General features: G+C 38.0%; 1 protein-coding gene across 3 annotated transcripts in view; it reads left to right on the top strand.

Moving 5' to 3' along the window:
- lrp4 (low density lipoprotein receptor-related protein 4) overlaps positions 1-12,831 on the top strand; it is a 113,230-nt gene that overhangs the window by 61,721 nt on the left and 38,678 nt on the right. For all 3 annotated transcript variants that reach the window (XM_044143317.1, XM_044143309.1, XM_044143326.1), the window contains exons 3-6: positions 4,991-5,107; positions 10,653-10,766; positions 10,855-10,971; positions 12,482-12,610. In XM_044143317.1, the coding sequence (XP_043999252.1) occupies positions 4,991-5,107; positions 10,653-10,766; positions 10,855-10,971; positions 12,482-12,610 (477 nt within the window). The remainder of the gene's footprint in view (positions 1-4,990; positions 5,108-10,652; positions 10,767-10,854; positions 10,972-12,481; positions 12,611-12,831) is intronic.

The raw sequence follows: 12,831 nt of genomic DNA, 5'->3' as shown, positions 1-12,831 counted from the left end.
TTATTTCTGCCTGCACAATTGGCATTAACAACCAAGTAAATCCCAGCTTCTCCAGGGACCTGTCCGGTTTTCCTCGCTGGGTGTACCATGTGTGTATCAGATAAAAGAGCCTTGTGATGATGGGACTTGCAGGTGTCTGCGCCTGTTTCTGTGGGAAATGCCATGGAATGCATGTGGGAATTCTGGAGCTCGGATGAGAAAAACCCACCGGTGAAGGTCAGTGTGTTTTTAGGATGTCGGTGTGTGTGTTCTGACACATGTAAACCAAGCAGCTCTCGGGGGATAATTGTTCACAGGAAGTGTTTGGGAAAGGCCAGGGAGTGTGACAAGAAAAAACAACAACATTTTGTATGTTTGTGTTACCGCGTCACTTCAGAGTGTCATTCTGAACCGTAAAGTAGGCTTGTCATGATAGGTTTTGCTGGACGGTCAGTTGTCCTAGAAGTTATTATGATAAATGATAACATTGTTATTTTGAGACCATTTTAAGTAACATGAAAGTAATGGGAAAAATAAGGCAAGGACACATTCTCAAAGATCAACAAGTTTAAAATTCTAGTGAACATTTAACACTGAAACTGGAAGACATTTTAAATATCCAAGATGGATAGAAAAAAATAAAACAAATAAAATGGACACTAAATTAAGTCTCTGTAAGCAAAAAGCTACTTGGAACCAAAGCACCAGTCTGGAGACTTCTATCATCCAGTTTTTAGAGAAAAAAGAAAAACGGTAAATCATGCAAACGGAAATTATTGAGCTTGTTTTAATTTATCATACGATTTATTGATTAATGCGAATGAACTGAAACAACTGCTTTTGATTTTGGCATAACCTTACAAGAACCTGGATGATACCGCTGTCTGGCTAACTGAGAATCGCAAGCAGGAAATGGAGCAGAGCTCTATGTTTGTACACCTGCTGTGAAAATTTGCTGAGACACCATTAATGTTGATGTTAATTCTTTACCTGAGGCTGTAAAGATTGTTCCTTAATATTAGTCAGCAGGTTTTGTTAAATATGTGGGTACATTTGGTAAATAAACAAGGCAGTTGGAGTGTGTAGGAGTGTAAAGGCATTGCTGGATCTACTGGACAGCTAACAGAGGATAATTTTAGTGTTTGGATGGCTCTTGAGAGTGAGATTTATGTGTGTGCCTCAGAAGTAAAGGAATGCAGCGGTAGTGAGAAGAGCAGCGCTGAGCTGACCAGAATCTGTGCGATAAAGGAGATCAAAGCACCCAGAGACCTCACTGGCCTTCCAGTTTGCTTCTCACTGATCCACCTGATACCCGGAACAACCCAAACACTTCCTGGATCTGTATTAGTGAAATATTTATTTCCTTTGCATCTCCTTATCACTCGGTTTGTGCTTAAGCAGTTTTGCTCTGAATGATTCTGAGCCTGCAGCAACATTCTTGTATGTATATTTGTAGAAGTAGCTTTGTCCGTGCTTATTACCTCAGCACTCTCTTCTGCAGATAAGCTGAATTATTTATTGGAGTACTGAGTTGCAGCATTTCTCAGGTTTTGTTGGCTAAGGGCATCACATTGCTGACGTCGAGTCCGACGTACATCCAAAATGTCGTGAGCGCCTTCAGTTTATCCAGAGTTGAGCGTAAGTGTTGTGACTTCACTCCCAGGCTTAGAGAATGCTCTCAGCATCTCAGCAGAAATTCTGCAGAGGATAATAAATCAGCAAATTTTACGTGTTTTGGAGTTCTACTAGCATCTCTGGGAAGCACTCCCAGCAACTATGAAATTTATTACTTTGAGCTTTTCAGAAGGATTTTTTTTTATATACCTGGGAAGAACCTTTTACTGTAAGGCATTAAGTAAAACCCACAAAATAATTTTGACATTTAATTCTGAAAATGTACATGTATTGTGAGTTATATGCTGAAAATATTTGTTGCTTTACACATTTTCACCATTTTATGAAAGAAGGTTAATCCAGTTGATCAAACATTTAAGCTTTAGTATCTAAATTTCTGGCACATCTTAAACACAGACGCACACACACCCACACGCACGCCAACACACACCTAAATTGGACTATTTGCCTGTAGGTTAAGGTGAAAATCTTAAAATTGTAGTAAATTGCTCAACTAACTGGTAAAAATAATTAATTTTTATTTTGCAGTCAAATATTATGATTGAAATGAAATATTATAGCTAGGTAGTTTTCAACTGTAGTGATTTTATTTGCTTTTGATGGATTTCTTATACCTCTGTACTATCTTTAATTTGAAACAAACTAGACCGAGTATCACTGCCCCCCCAAAAAGAACTAGAGATGCACTGATCGAACATTTCTTGGTAAATTAAGTTTTAATTAAGGTGTAACCAGCTAATTCCGTTTTTCGACTATTTCTCTTCTTTTTCTACTTCTGTAAAATAAAAAGCAAGAGACAAACGCTCCTTTGAAAGCGATGGTTTTTATTTAACTCCGAGTTTAAATGAGATGGAGAAACAATGTCTTCATATAATGCTGGCACTGATGGTTTGTGTTATGAATATTGTGGTCTGTGTTGGCTAGCAAAACGTTTAATACTCAGAGGCAGTTTAGATTAGGATTTTGCTAAGATGTTATGAGCAATCGATGTTTTACTTCAGATAACTGACTAATCTTGTTCATGTTGATGAAACAGAGATTAATTTGACAGCCAAAGACTAACCCTAAAGGACAGACAGCAAACGGGTTTCCATCGTCCTAGAACAACCCCTGTCTGAAAAATCAAAGTCTCTCTGATCAAAGTGAATGTAACAAATTAAATTCAGATAACACCTTAATCTAATCAGCTTTTTTGCTAAACTACTTGGGACATTTTGACACAATTTTAAGTCATAAACTCTTAAAAGTGAGATACAATTTTCAAAGGTCTTTACCTGAGAGGAGCCACCCACTAACTCTTATAGCTGAATAAATCTTGGAGTTCAGATCTCTAATAGTTAACCATTAGTAATGAAATTAATCCTCAAGCTGCTGGGAAGTAAAGAAAGGCTGCAGAAATATAATTTCATGCGCGCTTAGCCACAGAGTCAGTGTGGCTATTAGACAGGCAGTTTTAACAAAATATTTCTGTAGGTGACTCAGATCTTTGTTGTAAATAAAAGAGAAGCTTTCAGACGGAAGTTCTTTGGTTACATCTGATACATTTATTTCTCTTATACTGATGTCATATCCCTTCAGGGTTATGTGGGTCAGTGGGGCTTTATTGTTCCCAAAAAGCAGAGCTTCAACCTAACCTACACACACACAACCCCACACACGCCTACACTCACATACAGTTAATTCAGCCCCACCCGTCTGCCTCGCTTGTTAACTGTCTGCATGACATCATACATTTTTCATATAGTCTGTGTCGCTTGGTCAATATTTCATATCGGTAATCGACAGGAAAGTGAGAGTCTACTGTAAAAGGGGGAGGGGGGTTTGTTGCTCCTCTCCTCCTCCCTTCCTTGTTTCTCTGTCCCTCTCTGGCCTGTAATTTAATTAGCTCTGTCTGCAAATGACAAAGGGCCAGTCATTCAGGGTCAGCTTAGATGGCGAGTAGCTGCACTTCGAGCGGATACGAAGTTAGGGAGGAATGCGCTGCGCTAAGCTGAGTGCGCTGCGTTTAAAAAAAGGTGAAGATTGCATGGGTCCAGTTCAGATTTTGGTTCTGAAAGAGCTGAGGTCAGGCAGAATGATCCTGACTGCATTTAGACTGTTGGTGTCAAAGTTTGACACCAACCAAGGCGGCCAGGGGCCAAATAAGGCTGCTGACTGAGTGGTTGTCACCATTGACTTTTTTCTTCTAAAAATGGGTTTGTTTCAGTCAGTAAAGAAGAATATAATCTTAAGCAGTAATTATGTTGCTTACAATGACAAATCTCAAATTCAGACTATTCTATTGAGATTATAAGTGATAGAGCAACAAAATGTGGCTCATATTTGTGAACTAAAAATATAACCATGCGTAGTTTTCAGGTTTCTTTTGTCAGATATTAAATTGTATGCATGTGTTTTCTCTGTGTTCGGTTTTCTGGAGTCAGTACTTTGTAGATGCAACTTGTGTTGTGATTTCAGTCCTTTTGGTTATGATTTACTAGTTTTGTACATTAACCAACCAGAGAGTAGTTGCCAATTTGTCTTTGCAAAGTTTCACAAACCTATTCAGGTCAGATGAAGAGATTCTGTGATCAGCAAGTGTCAAAGTACCACCACAGACTCTCAGTTGGGAATACGTTTAGACTTTGAAAGAGCGATGCTAACACACGAATAAGCTTTGATCTAAAGTACTCTGTTTCGTCTCTTTAGCTGCTTATCCTGCTGGAAGGTGAACTTGAGTTAAAGTCTCTAGGTTTTCTCCCATAATCTTACTGCATTTAGCTCCATCTGTGTTCTCACAAAAATATCACCAGATATTGTGCTTAAACTTTAACTCCATTTCACCAATCCCTACTAAAGAGTGCTTTGTGAGACATCCTAAGCTTTAAATATTGTTGTATATCCTAACAATGCTTTAAACGAGCAGCTTTATTCTTGGTTTTTAGGATTTTTGTCCAACAGATGAGCTGGATTTATGCTGAGATAAACTACTGTATGCATTAGTGGAGGGTAGTTGTATCTCCTGGGCTAAATTTAGGATCATCACCATTAAGTAAAAAGTAAGCAAAAAAATACAAATACAACACTGTTCAGATTTATTATAATAAAATAATTCAACAGAATATCATTTTGCTTCCACTTCACTGTTGTATTTTTTGGCTAAAATGGCAGAGCACAAAGAAGTTTTTTGGGGGGTATGAATACATAACGATTGTTTAGTGAATGAGTGAGTTTAGTTTATTCCTTTTTTCTGGATATGGTTTACATTTTTAACTTTCAGTGTGCTGTGATGTTGGGTCTTGTCTACAGAAGACTGCAGCTCCTCTGTGCCTTCTCTCCTGGACTGTTTGTTCGCACGTTGCTAACAGTCTCGTCGTCTGTACTTGTGTGTTTGCAGTGCTCCCTACCTGCTCACCGCTGGACTTCCACTGTGACAACGGGAAATGTATCCGTCGCTCCTGGGTTTGCGATGGAGACAACGACTGCGAAGACGACTCAGACGAACAAGACTGCCGTGAGTACAGATCGTCTTCAGTGACGACACCCGAAACGTGTTGCTTTTGCATACTATGGACTCCATGTTTTGTCACAGATTCATACAAACCTTTTTAACACTCTTGAGTGCAAAAGAGGGATTTATGGAAGAGGGAAATGTTTAGGACAACCATGCATACTAAATTGTAGGTTTTATTACTTATTGGTGCAAATCCAGCAGTTTATCACACTGGACAGACAATGCTTTTAAATTCTTATTCTGTTTCCATTTTGACATGGTGTGTGTTTTGTGTAAATATGCATGTGGGCGTGTGTGTGTCTGTGTGCAAAATATCCCCCAGCTGTCAGCCAAGCAAAAGTGGACCCAATGGGTGAAGTCAGCACCGTCTATTTCTGAGACGGGTATTTATGTATCAGTGCATTGCTGCCTGGTGAATGTGTGCTGCTACATTTCCATCTTTGTTAGGATTCTTTTGAGGAGGTAGACATTTTCCAAACTATTTCAAGAAAATTTCTAAAAATGATGAAACATTAATAAAAATATTTGCAGCCAAATCCTACCAAGAAACATCTGAACTATTAACTCCAGCTATGGGATCATAAATAAAGTATAAGACTGGATTCAATGTTGTTGAACATTTTCTGTAAATTGAGACAAAATATAAATTTTTTGGCCACATAAAAAGATATATAGAGAACTGAAGTTGTTACTTTCAGACCTTAAAGCACAGAACCTATTGTACCAAAGTGGTGGCATTTTAACATTTTTGGTTTTTTGGGGTTTTTTTTGCTTACTTTTTTTTTCCCTTGGGGTGAAGGAAGTGATTTACTCTTTATTTTTTTTCTATTTACACTGACCCAAATCATGAACTTTATTCATGCCAAAATGAATAAGGAACAGCTAATGTACAAAACTAGAGAGTAGAATCAATTTTTGCTCAAGTGTCTGTGGACATTTAATTTTGAGTTTGTACTTTAAAATGTTCAAATCTCAATAGTTTCAGTTGCTCATGTTTCTCCCTATTAGATCAGTTTTTATTGAATAGCTTTTAGCCTGTCTTTGCTTTTCTTTGAGCTAATGCTGAATTCAGGACTTTGTGCAGTGGGAGTTAATTGGCAGCGCCTGCCTGAGGCTCCTGTCTACAAGCTCAGAACAATTTGTCTTACTTACTTACGACAACGTGGAATTTGAGAAGATCACAAAATCTTAAATGAGGAGGTGGCTTTTCAGAGCTGAAGCCATTAGGTCAGTTGTGACTGCTGTGGCTGTAACCCAAGAGCCTGCTGGTGGGTGCCGCTGGAAGAAGCCATTAAGCAAAATAATGAAGCGTTTTGTGTTTGATTTACTCCGGAGTGACATGGTGACATTTTGACCTGATAAAGAGCACTTAACAAACACTCAGAGATCATCAGTGTCATTAGGATTTATTCTCTGGTTACCAAAAACACCTGAAATGAGCTCCAAAGCAGCACAATGTTTGCATTTGTTTTAGATTGACCTTTGTTTGATCTGATTCAGAGCCCATCATTTATGTTTAACCTGAGAATTTCACAAATTGATTTACTTTGTCATCTTTTGTCAGAATGGAAGTGGGGATTAACTTGTCTCTAATTAAAAAGCAGCTTCGGCCATTAAGAGTAAAAATGAAACCTCTTAGAAAATCCAGCAGACACAGCTGTCACTCTGAGTGTTTTCTGTAATACTTCTTGTTTTTCTACGGCAGGTACAGGCTACCTCTTTGTCCTCTGAAAGCTGTTTCTTATCCATCATCCAGCGATATCTCCTCCTCTCCTGACCCACATACTGTATCTGCTGCCAGACACTGAATCACTTCCTGATGGGGGGTCTGTCTGCTCCTGGCAAAGCTGGCTATGAATTTTTCATCCTCATGCCCAGTAAATTCCCCCCTTATTTTTTGCTCTCCCCTCTCCACAAAGAATCGGCTTTATTTCATTATTTAGAGACGGGGAGACGATCCTCCACGCTTGGCTGGAGATAAAGCAATTTTCAAGATTCCAGACAAAAACCTGTTTCTGAGGTGTGTTGTTTCTGTGTTGAGGTGTGTGTTCCTATGCGAGATATTCTGGATTCATGAAGTTTGAAAAGACAATCCACAAAGGAAAAAAAAAAACACAATTTTATGACAGACACACACACACACATGTTGGGGGGCCTTGTAATGACTCCCAGTGGCCTTTGCCCTTTGACGTTTGGCTGCTGTGTGAGTGATGAGCGTCTCCAGGGTTTGTTGACCTTTGACCTCTCTCTGTTTACCTCATGGACGGAGGAGAGGGATAATGGAAAAGACAGAAGAAGGGGCAAATCAATTGTTGTCTTGCATCCTGAATAATAGATCAAATGAGAGCATTTGTCAATTGTGTTGAGGAAATGAAATTTTAATTTGGACCCACCCAAGAACTTCTGTGCTTTGAGATGCATTTATTTTTAATAAAGGACAGGGGTTGGTGTTGGACAGGTTTAAAGTAAAGCACAAATCAAGAAAGAGCAATTTCTTGCAGAATGTTTGCTTGACATTCATGATTATTAGCTGGAGTGCTGAGAAGAATTCCTGAAAATGTTTGAACCCACAGTGGCTTTGATCCTTAATATTGATATTACTACCTTTTTTTTATTATGTGCAAATGGCTCAAAATATATGTAGCATTTGAATTTTAATAAAAGTGTCAGAGTAGCTAAAGGATTTTAATAGAGAGCAAAAAAAATAATTTTTAAGTCATACTTTGTAAGAACCATAAGGCATATAACTGCACCAGCCTTTTCTTTTTTTTCTTCTGCCTTGAACGTGAATTTCTCTCTATCAACTTGCTGAACCTTTACTTAAAATAACTGAAAGGGATTTACAAAAATAGTCTATCATGTTAAACAAAAACAGAATCTCCAATGTTGTGTACAACATCTGTCACAAGTAATTAATAATGCAAGTTATTTCAAACATCTTTTGCACACTGAGATCCTGAAACAATTGTATTTATCTATGGGAATGTTTCACTGCTTCTCTTCTTCTCTTTATGCCATTTTAACCTGCTTTGATTTTTAAGGCAAGACATTACACACCAGCTGCAAAGTTGAATTTTTGAACAATTAATTTGTTTGATAATTTGGAACCAGAATTCAACAATAAGTCCCAGGAATTACATAGCTAAAAATAAATACCTTAAGTTGCATTAAGTGATCACACAATAATCAAAAGCTGCAATATTACAGTAACCTGATAGTGAAGTATATAAGTTTAGTTGCCATGTTAGCCTGACTTTGACAAAATATGTTTAAGTTAAAGTTTATTACACATTTACAACAACAGCTGACCAAAGTCCCACAAAAATTATACAAATGAAGTGTAACTTAAACAAATGAAACTCAAATAAAGAAAGACAAAATAAATGCCTAAAATTTCTATACTTAACTAAAACTAAAAGCTTTTTTCACCTTCCTCTACACTCTAACTATATATGATTTTTTCTTTTTGTAAAGAAAAATTTAAGATGATAAAAATATTGCACATTATCATATTTGTTACTTATGTTGCTTAGTTGTGATTAAACTATTTTACAAACATGCAGTAATAATCCACTATATATTATGCGTAGGGACACATAAATAAAATATTAGCATGTGTTTTAGTTGTCTGCCCTCCTGTTATGTCTTTGATCTCAAAGGTCCGGTGCATCAGTGCTTCTCAGGTATGCTAGCAGAATGTTGTGTTATGCCAGAGGATAAAATGAAACATGGAACAGGATTACAGTAGAACTTTCTCCTCCCAGTTTGTTCCTCCAATCTTTTGGCATCCTGCTGGTTTTGCCTCTTCGACTCTACGTCAGTCTGCCTCTTATGCACACGCAGTAGTTTTATAAATACAAGATTACTTTCTTTGCCATCTATTACTGGTTTTCCTTGACGAACCTGTTAACTTGGCCCCCGTCGTGCCCACAGCTGGGGGTCGCATTGACTGTGGCAGCAGTGATTTTAGAAACTTAATCAGTGGCAAGAAGATAACCAATGGAAATCACTAATATGATCATTTCTTCCTAAATGCTTCATGGTGGATTGAATTTAACCTATTAACTGAAAAATGTCTTTGCACATATTCTCACATTTAGTGGGATTGATCAAGAGAAGAAAACAAACAGAGTTTCTGTTATTTGGTTGTTCATTCCAAAAGGCTTGAAATTGACGCAAGCTCAGAAATTCATAATTGAGTACAGGACGTTTGATAATTAATGTACTGCCATACTGAGCTCATGACCCCTTTTTCAAACACCCCTGAACACAACATGATGAATCATAAAACATACATTCATCGGTATTCTCTCACCAGAAAACTGTATGCACTCCACTGATTAATGAATGCCTTGCAGTTATTGCTTAATAAGCTCCTCAGGGTTTTTGGCAGTAATGTGATGCCATAGGTTAGACTATGTAATGTATAGAGCATGTAGGCATTGTGCTTTGTTGCATTCCCATTTTGTTCCATTGTTGGATCTTTAATCATCATCTATAGGTTATCCAAGAGAAGAGCAATTCATATTGTAAATGATCAGGTTTTAAAATTAGATGCATTTACCTTGTGCACAAAAACACACATCACAGATTCCTCACTGTTTGATATAGGGAGAAAATAAGTCAGAATGGAAAAAGTCAGACCAAATGAAAAGGATAAAACAGAGCAACTTTCTTAGAATATCTTAAACCTTCCTGCTCTCTGCTAAAGTCGTAATGTTTGAGTTGGAGCTTAAATGAATATCATAAATGTCTCAACTATTGTAGAAATTACTGCCACTTCTGTGCTTCCTCCAACTCTTTTTTTTTTTTTTTTCTCAGAAGAGTTTTTGCAGCGCTAGTGGCTCGTATTTTTGTGACAGTAGGCAGACAGGAAAGTGGGTGAGGAGAGAGGGGATGACATGCGGCAAAGGTCATCAGGACCTGGAGTCGAACCCACGACGTCCGCATCGAGGACTACGGCCTCCAAACGTGGGGCGTGCTAACCCCCTGCGCCACCACAGCACGCCCCACTTCCTCCAACTCTTGAAAGCATTACTGATACCAAAGACAGCTAAAGCTTGAAATATTGATATAGCTTGATTGGTGACGACTTCCACCCTGAAGAGAGTTGTGATTTGCTGACTCATCTGTTCCTTTTTAGAGCAAGTAGCACTGTTCATCTGACACTATAATTTAATTATCCTTATGAAAACTTTTTCCTTTTAAAGAACACTCTTGACATCCCATTATCACCATTTTTTTTTTTTTTTTGGTTGGTGTGCAATTGGGTTAGTCTGTTCAAAATGACCTATACCTATTTTCTGCATTTGTCAAGATGAGTTTTCATTTAAAGTCTTTCTAGGTGAGCTCAAACCACAGTGTACTCTGTTTTGGGGGACAAAATGTATATTTTTGCTTTCCTCTGGATCGTACAAAAGAGGCAGGGGTTTTAGCCATTTGTCAGCAGAACACTGACAAATAGTGTTCTGCTGACAAACACTATACAAACAATAAAAATATCTGCATTTTTATTATTTTTAAAGCATTTCTTTCCTTTATGCAGCTCCCAGAGAATGCGAAGAGGATGAGTTCCAGTGCCAAAATGGCTACTGCATCCGCAGCCTGTGGCACTGTGACGGCGACAATGATTGTGGTGACAACAGTGACGAGCAGTGCGGTAAGCCCTCCGTGTTGGTGTGTTGTAAAACAGGCAGAAATTAATTTGTGCAGCCTTCATCTGTAACACGTGTTGTTTTTCATGTCAGATATGCGCAAATGTTCAGACAAAGAGTTCCGGTGCACAGATGGAAGTTGTATCGCTGAACACTGGTACTGTGATGGAGACACGGACTGTAAGGACGGATCAGATGAGGAAAATTGCCGTAAGTAATGAAATTAATGAATAAATAATTTTGTAGATTTAACAGTGAGGAATAAACTTTCAACTAGAGACTGACTTAGTGGAAGGAAAACATAGAAAATGATGTAAGCATGGGATGTTTTCATATACGAGGTTCTGCACTAATTTTATTTAGATAATGTCTCGTGTTTTATTTTGATGGATAAAGTCATCAAAATAACAGTATTTACTCACACATTGATGAGAACCAGATTTATTTACTGATGTAATAAAAAAATCAGTTGTTCAGCTTTTAGTTTTTTTAACTGGAAACAGGAAGACAACTAACAACTTTTTATTTTGGTATTCTTATTGTGATAAAAAACAAATAATCCCTTTTAGCAGCCTCACCATAGCATTGTGTGTCCCTGTCAGAAATTATATCGTCAATTTTGACCAAACCCTTTGCTTTTAACTAAGGATTTATTCCTGTGAAAATTTCTACTGATCTTGTTCATTCCTACTTTCAACTGACTTATCAAACTAGTCTTTTAAATTGTCTTCTTCCTTCTCCAAACTCTGAAAACTTGGGCAAATCTTGATCTGAACCTATGCAGAGAAACTAGAGCATGCATTTGTACCCTGCAGGCTCAACTACTGTGATTCACTTTTAGCTCTATTTGATGCTAGTTCCCGTAAAGCTCTCCAGTTGATCACCAAACATGCAGAGATATACTGGCTCCCTCTTGATTCAGGATTCATAATAACATATTTCTTAGGACATGAAAATACTGCAAAAATGCTATAAATTTTCGCAGTTGGAAACCTTCAACGGGGATTGATGTAATTTACAAATTTTGGGAGAATAAACTGGAATGTTTGGGAGTACTCTCAGAACTCAAATCTAAGACTCCTGAGGAAGGGGATTTGAAGGATGCTGACAAGGTCCTGGAAGAGGCTTTAGCTTGAGAAGCTTGGGCTAAAATACAGACGTTTGGCTTTAGAAGTTTGAATTTTTTTTGTTTATATGTTGACTGGATTGGGTCTTGACAGCAATATTTTACGCAACAATGTTGTTGAATGAAAAGCTGAATTGAAAAAGCACATGAAAAGGCAGTTTAAAAGATGAGCTGTGATTAATTAATTACGAAGCTTCTAATTAATCGGATTAAATTGTTTCATTCCATCACTTAATTACTTCAAGTCTTCAGTCAATTATCCAGGAAATCCCATTATTCAATTGTACAGTTGCCAGTTTCAAAAATCTAACTTTTGAGGGAAATGTTCTGGGAAACGGCTGATCCTTTGTAAACCTACATACCAAGACCGGGAGGCAGAGATTTTAGTTTTGTGGCCGTCTGTGATCCAATACTAAAAAACTTTATGCAATGCATAACAAGAAGTTTAACAGGCCAATAGAGATGTGTGATTCTCCTACATTTCATCTCCAGCTGCTAGCAGAATAGAGTTAGAGCATCAAAGAGTTGTAGACAGCCAGCTGCTGCAGCGCCTTTCCCAGCATGTGTTTAACGTGCCGTTTTGTGCCACTGCAGCCTCAGATGTGTTGACGGCCACCTGCAGCGTGGAGGAGTTCCAGTGTGCATATGGCCGCTGTATCCTGGATATCTACCACTGCGACGGAGATGACGACTGTGGAGACTGGTCAGACGAGTCGGACTGCTGTGAGTTCACCGTCACTGAGATTCATGAACACGTCCAGTAATAGATGCTTGGATTTTACTAATTTATAACGACATACCATTTGGGGCACATTTGATTTACTTTAGACTAATATGTAAGGCTGACTCTAGTTTTTTTCTTAATCTTAACTTTGGTGAGGGACAGATTGTAAGCAGACCGGTAAAACAAGAAATTTGCTTTTGGACTCAGCAAACGTTTTTAA

This window comes from Gambusia affinis, linkage group LG02, assembly GCF_019740435.1.
Source record: "Gambusia affinis linkage group LG02, SWU_Gaff_1.0, whole genome shotgun sequence".
NCBI classification, from domain to species: domain Eukaryota; kingdom Metazoa; phylum Chordata; class Actinopteri; order Cyprinodontiformes; family Poeciliidae; genus Gambusia; species Gambusia affinis.
Note: the sequence above shows the minus strand (reverse complement) of the source record. Positions and strands in the feature narration are given on the sequence as shown.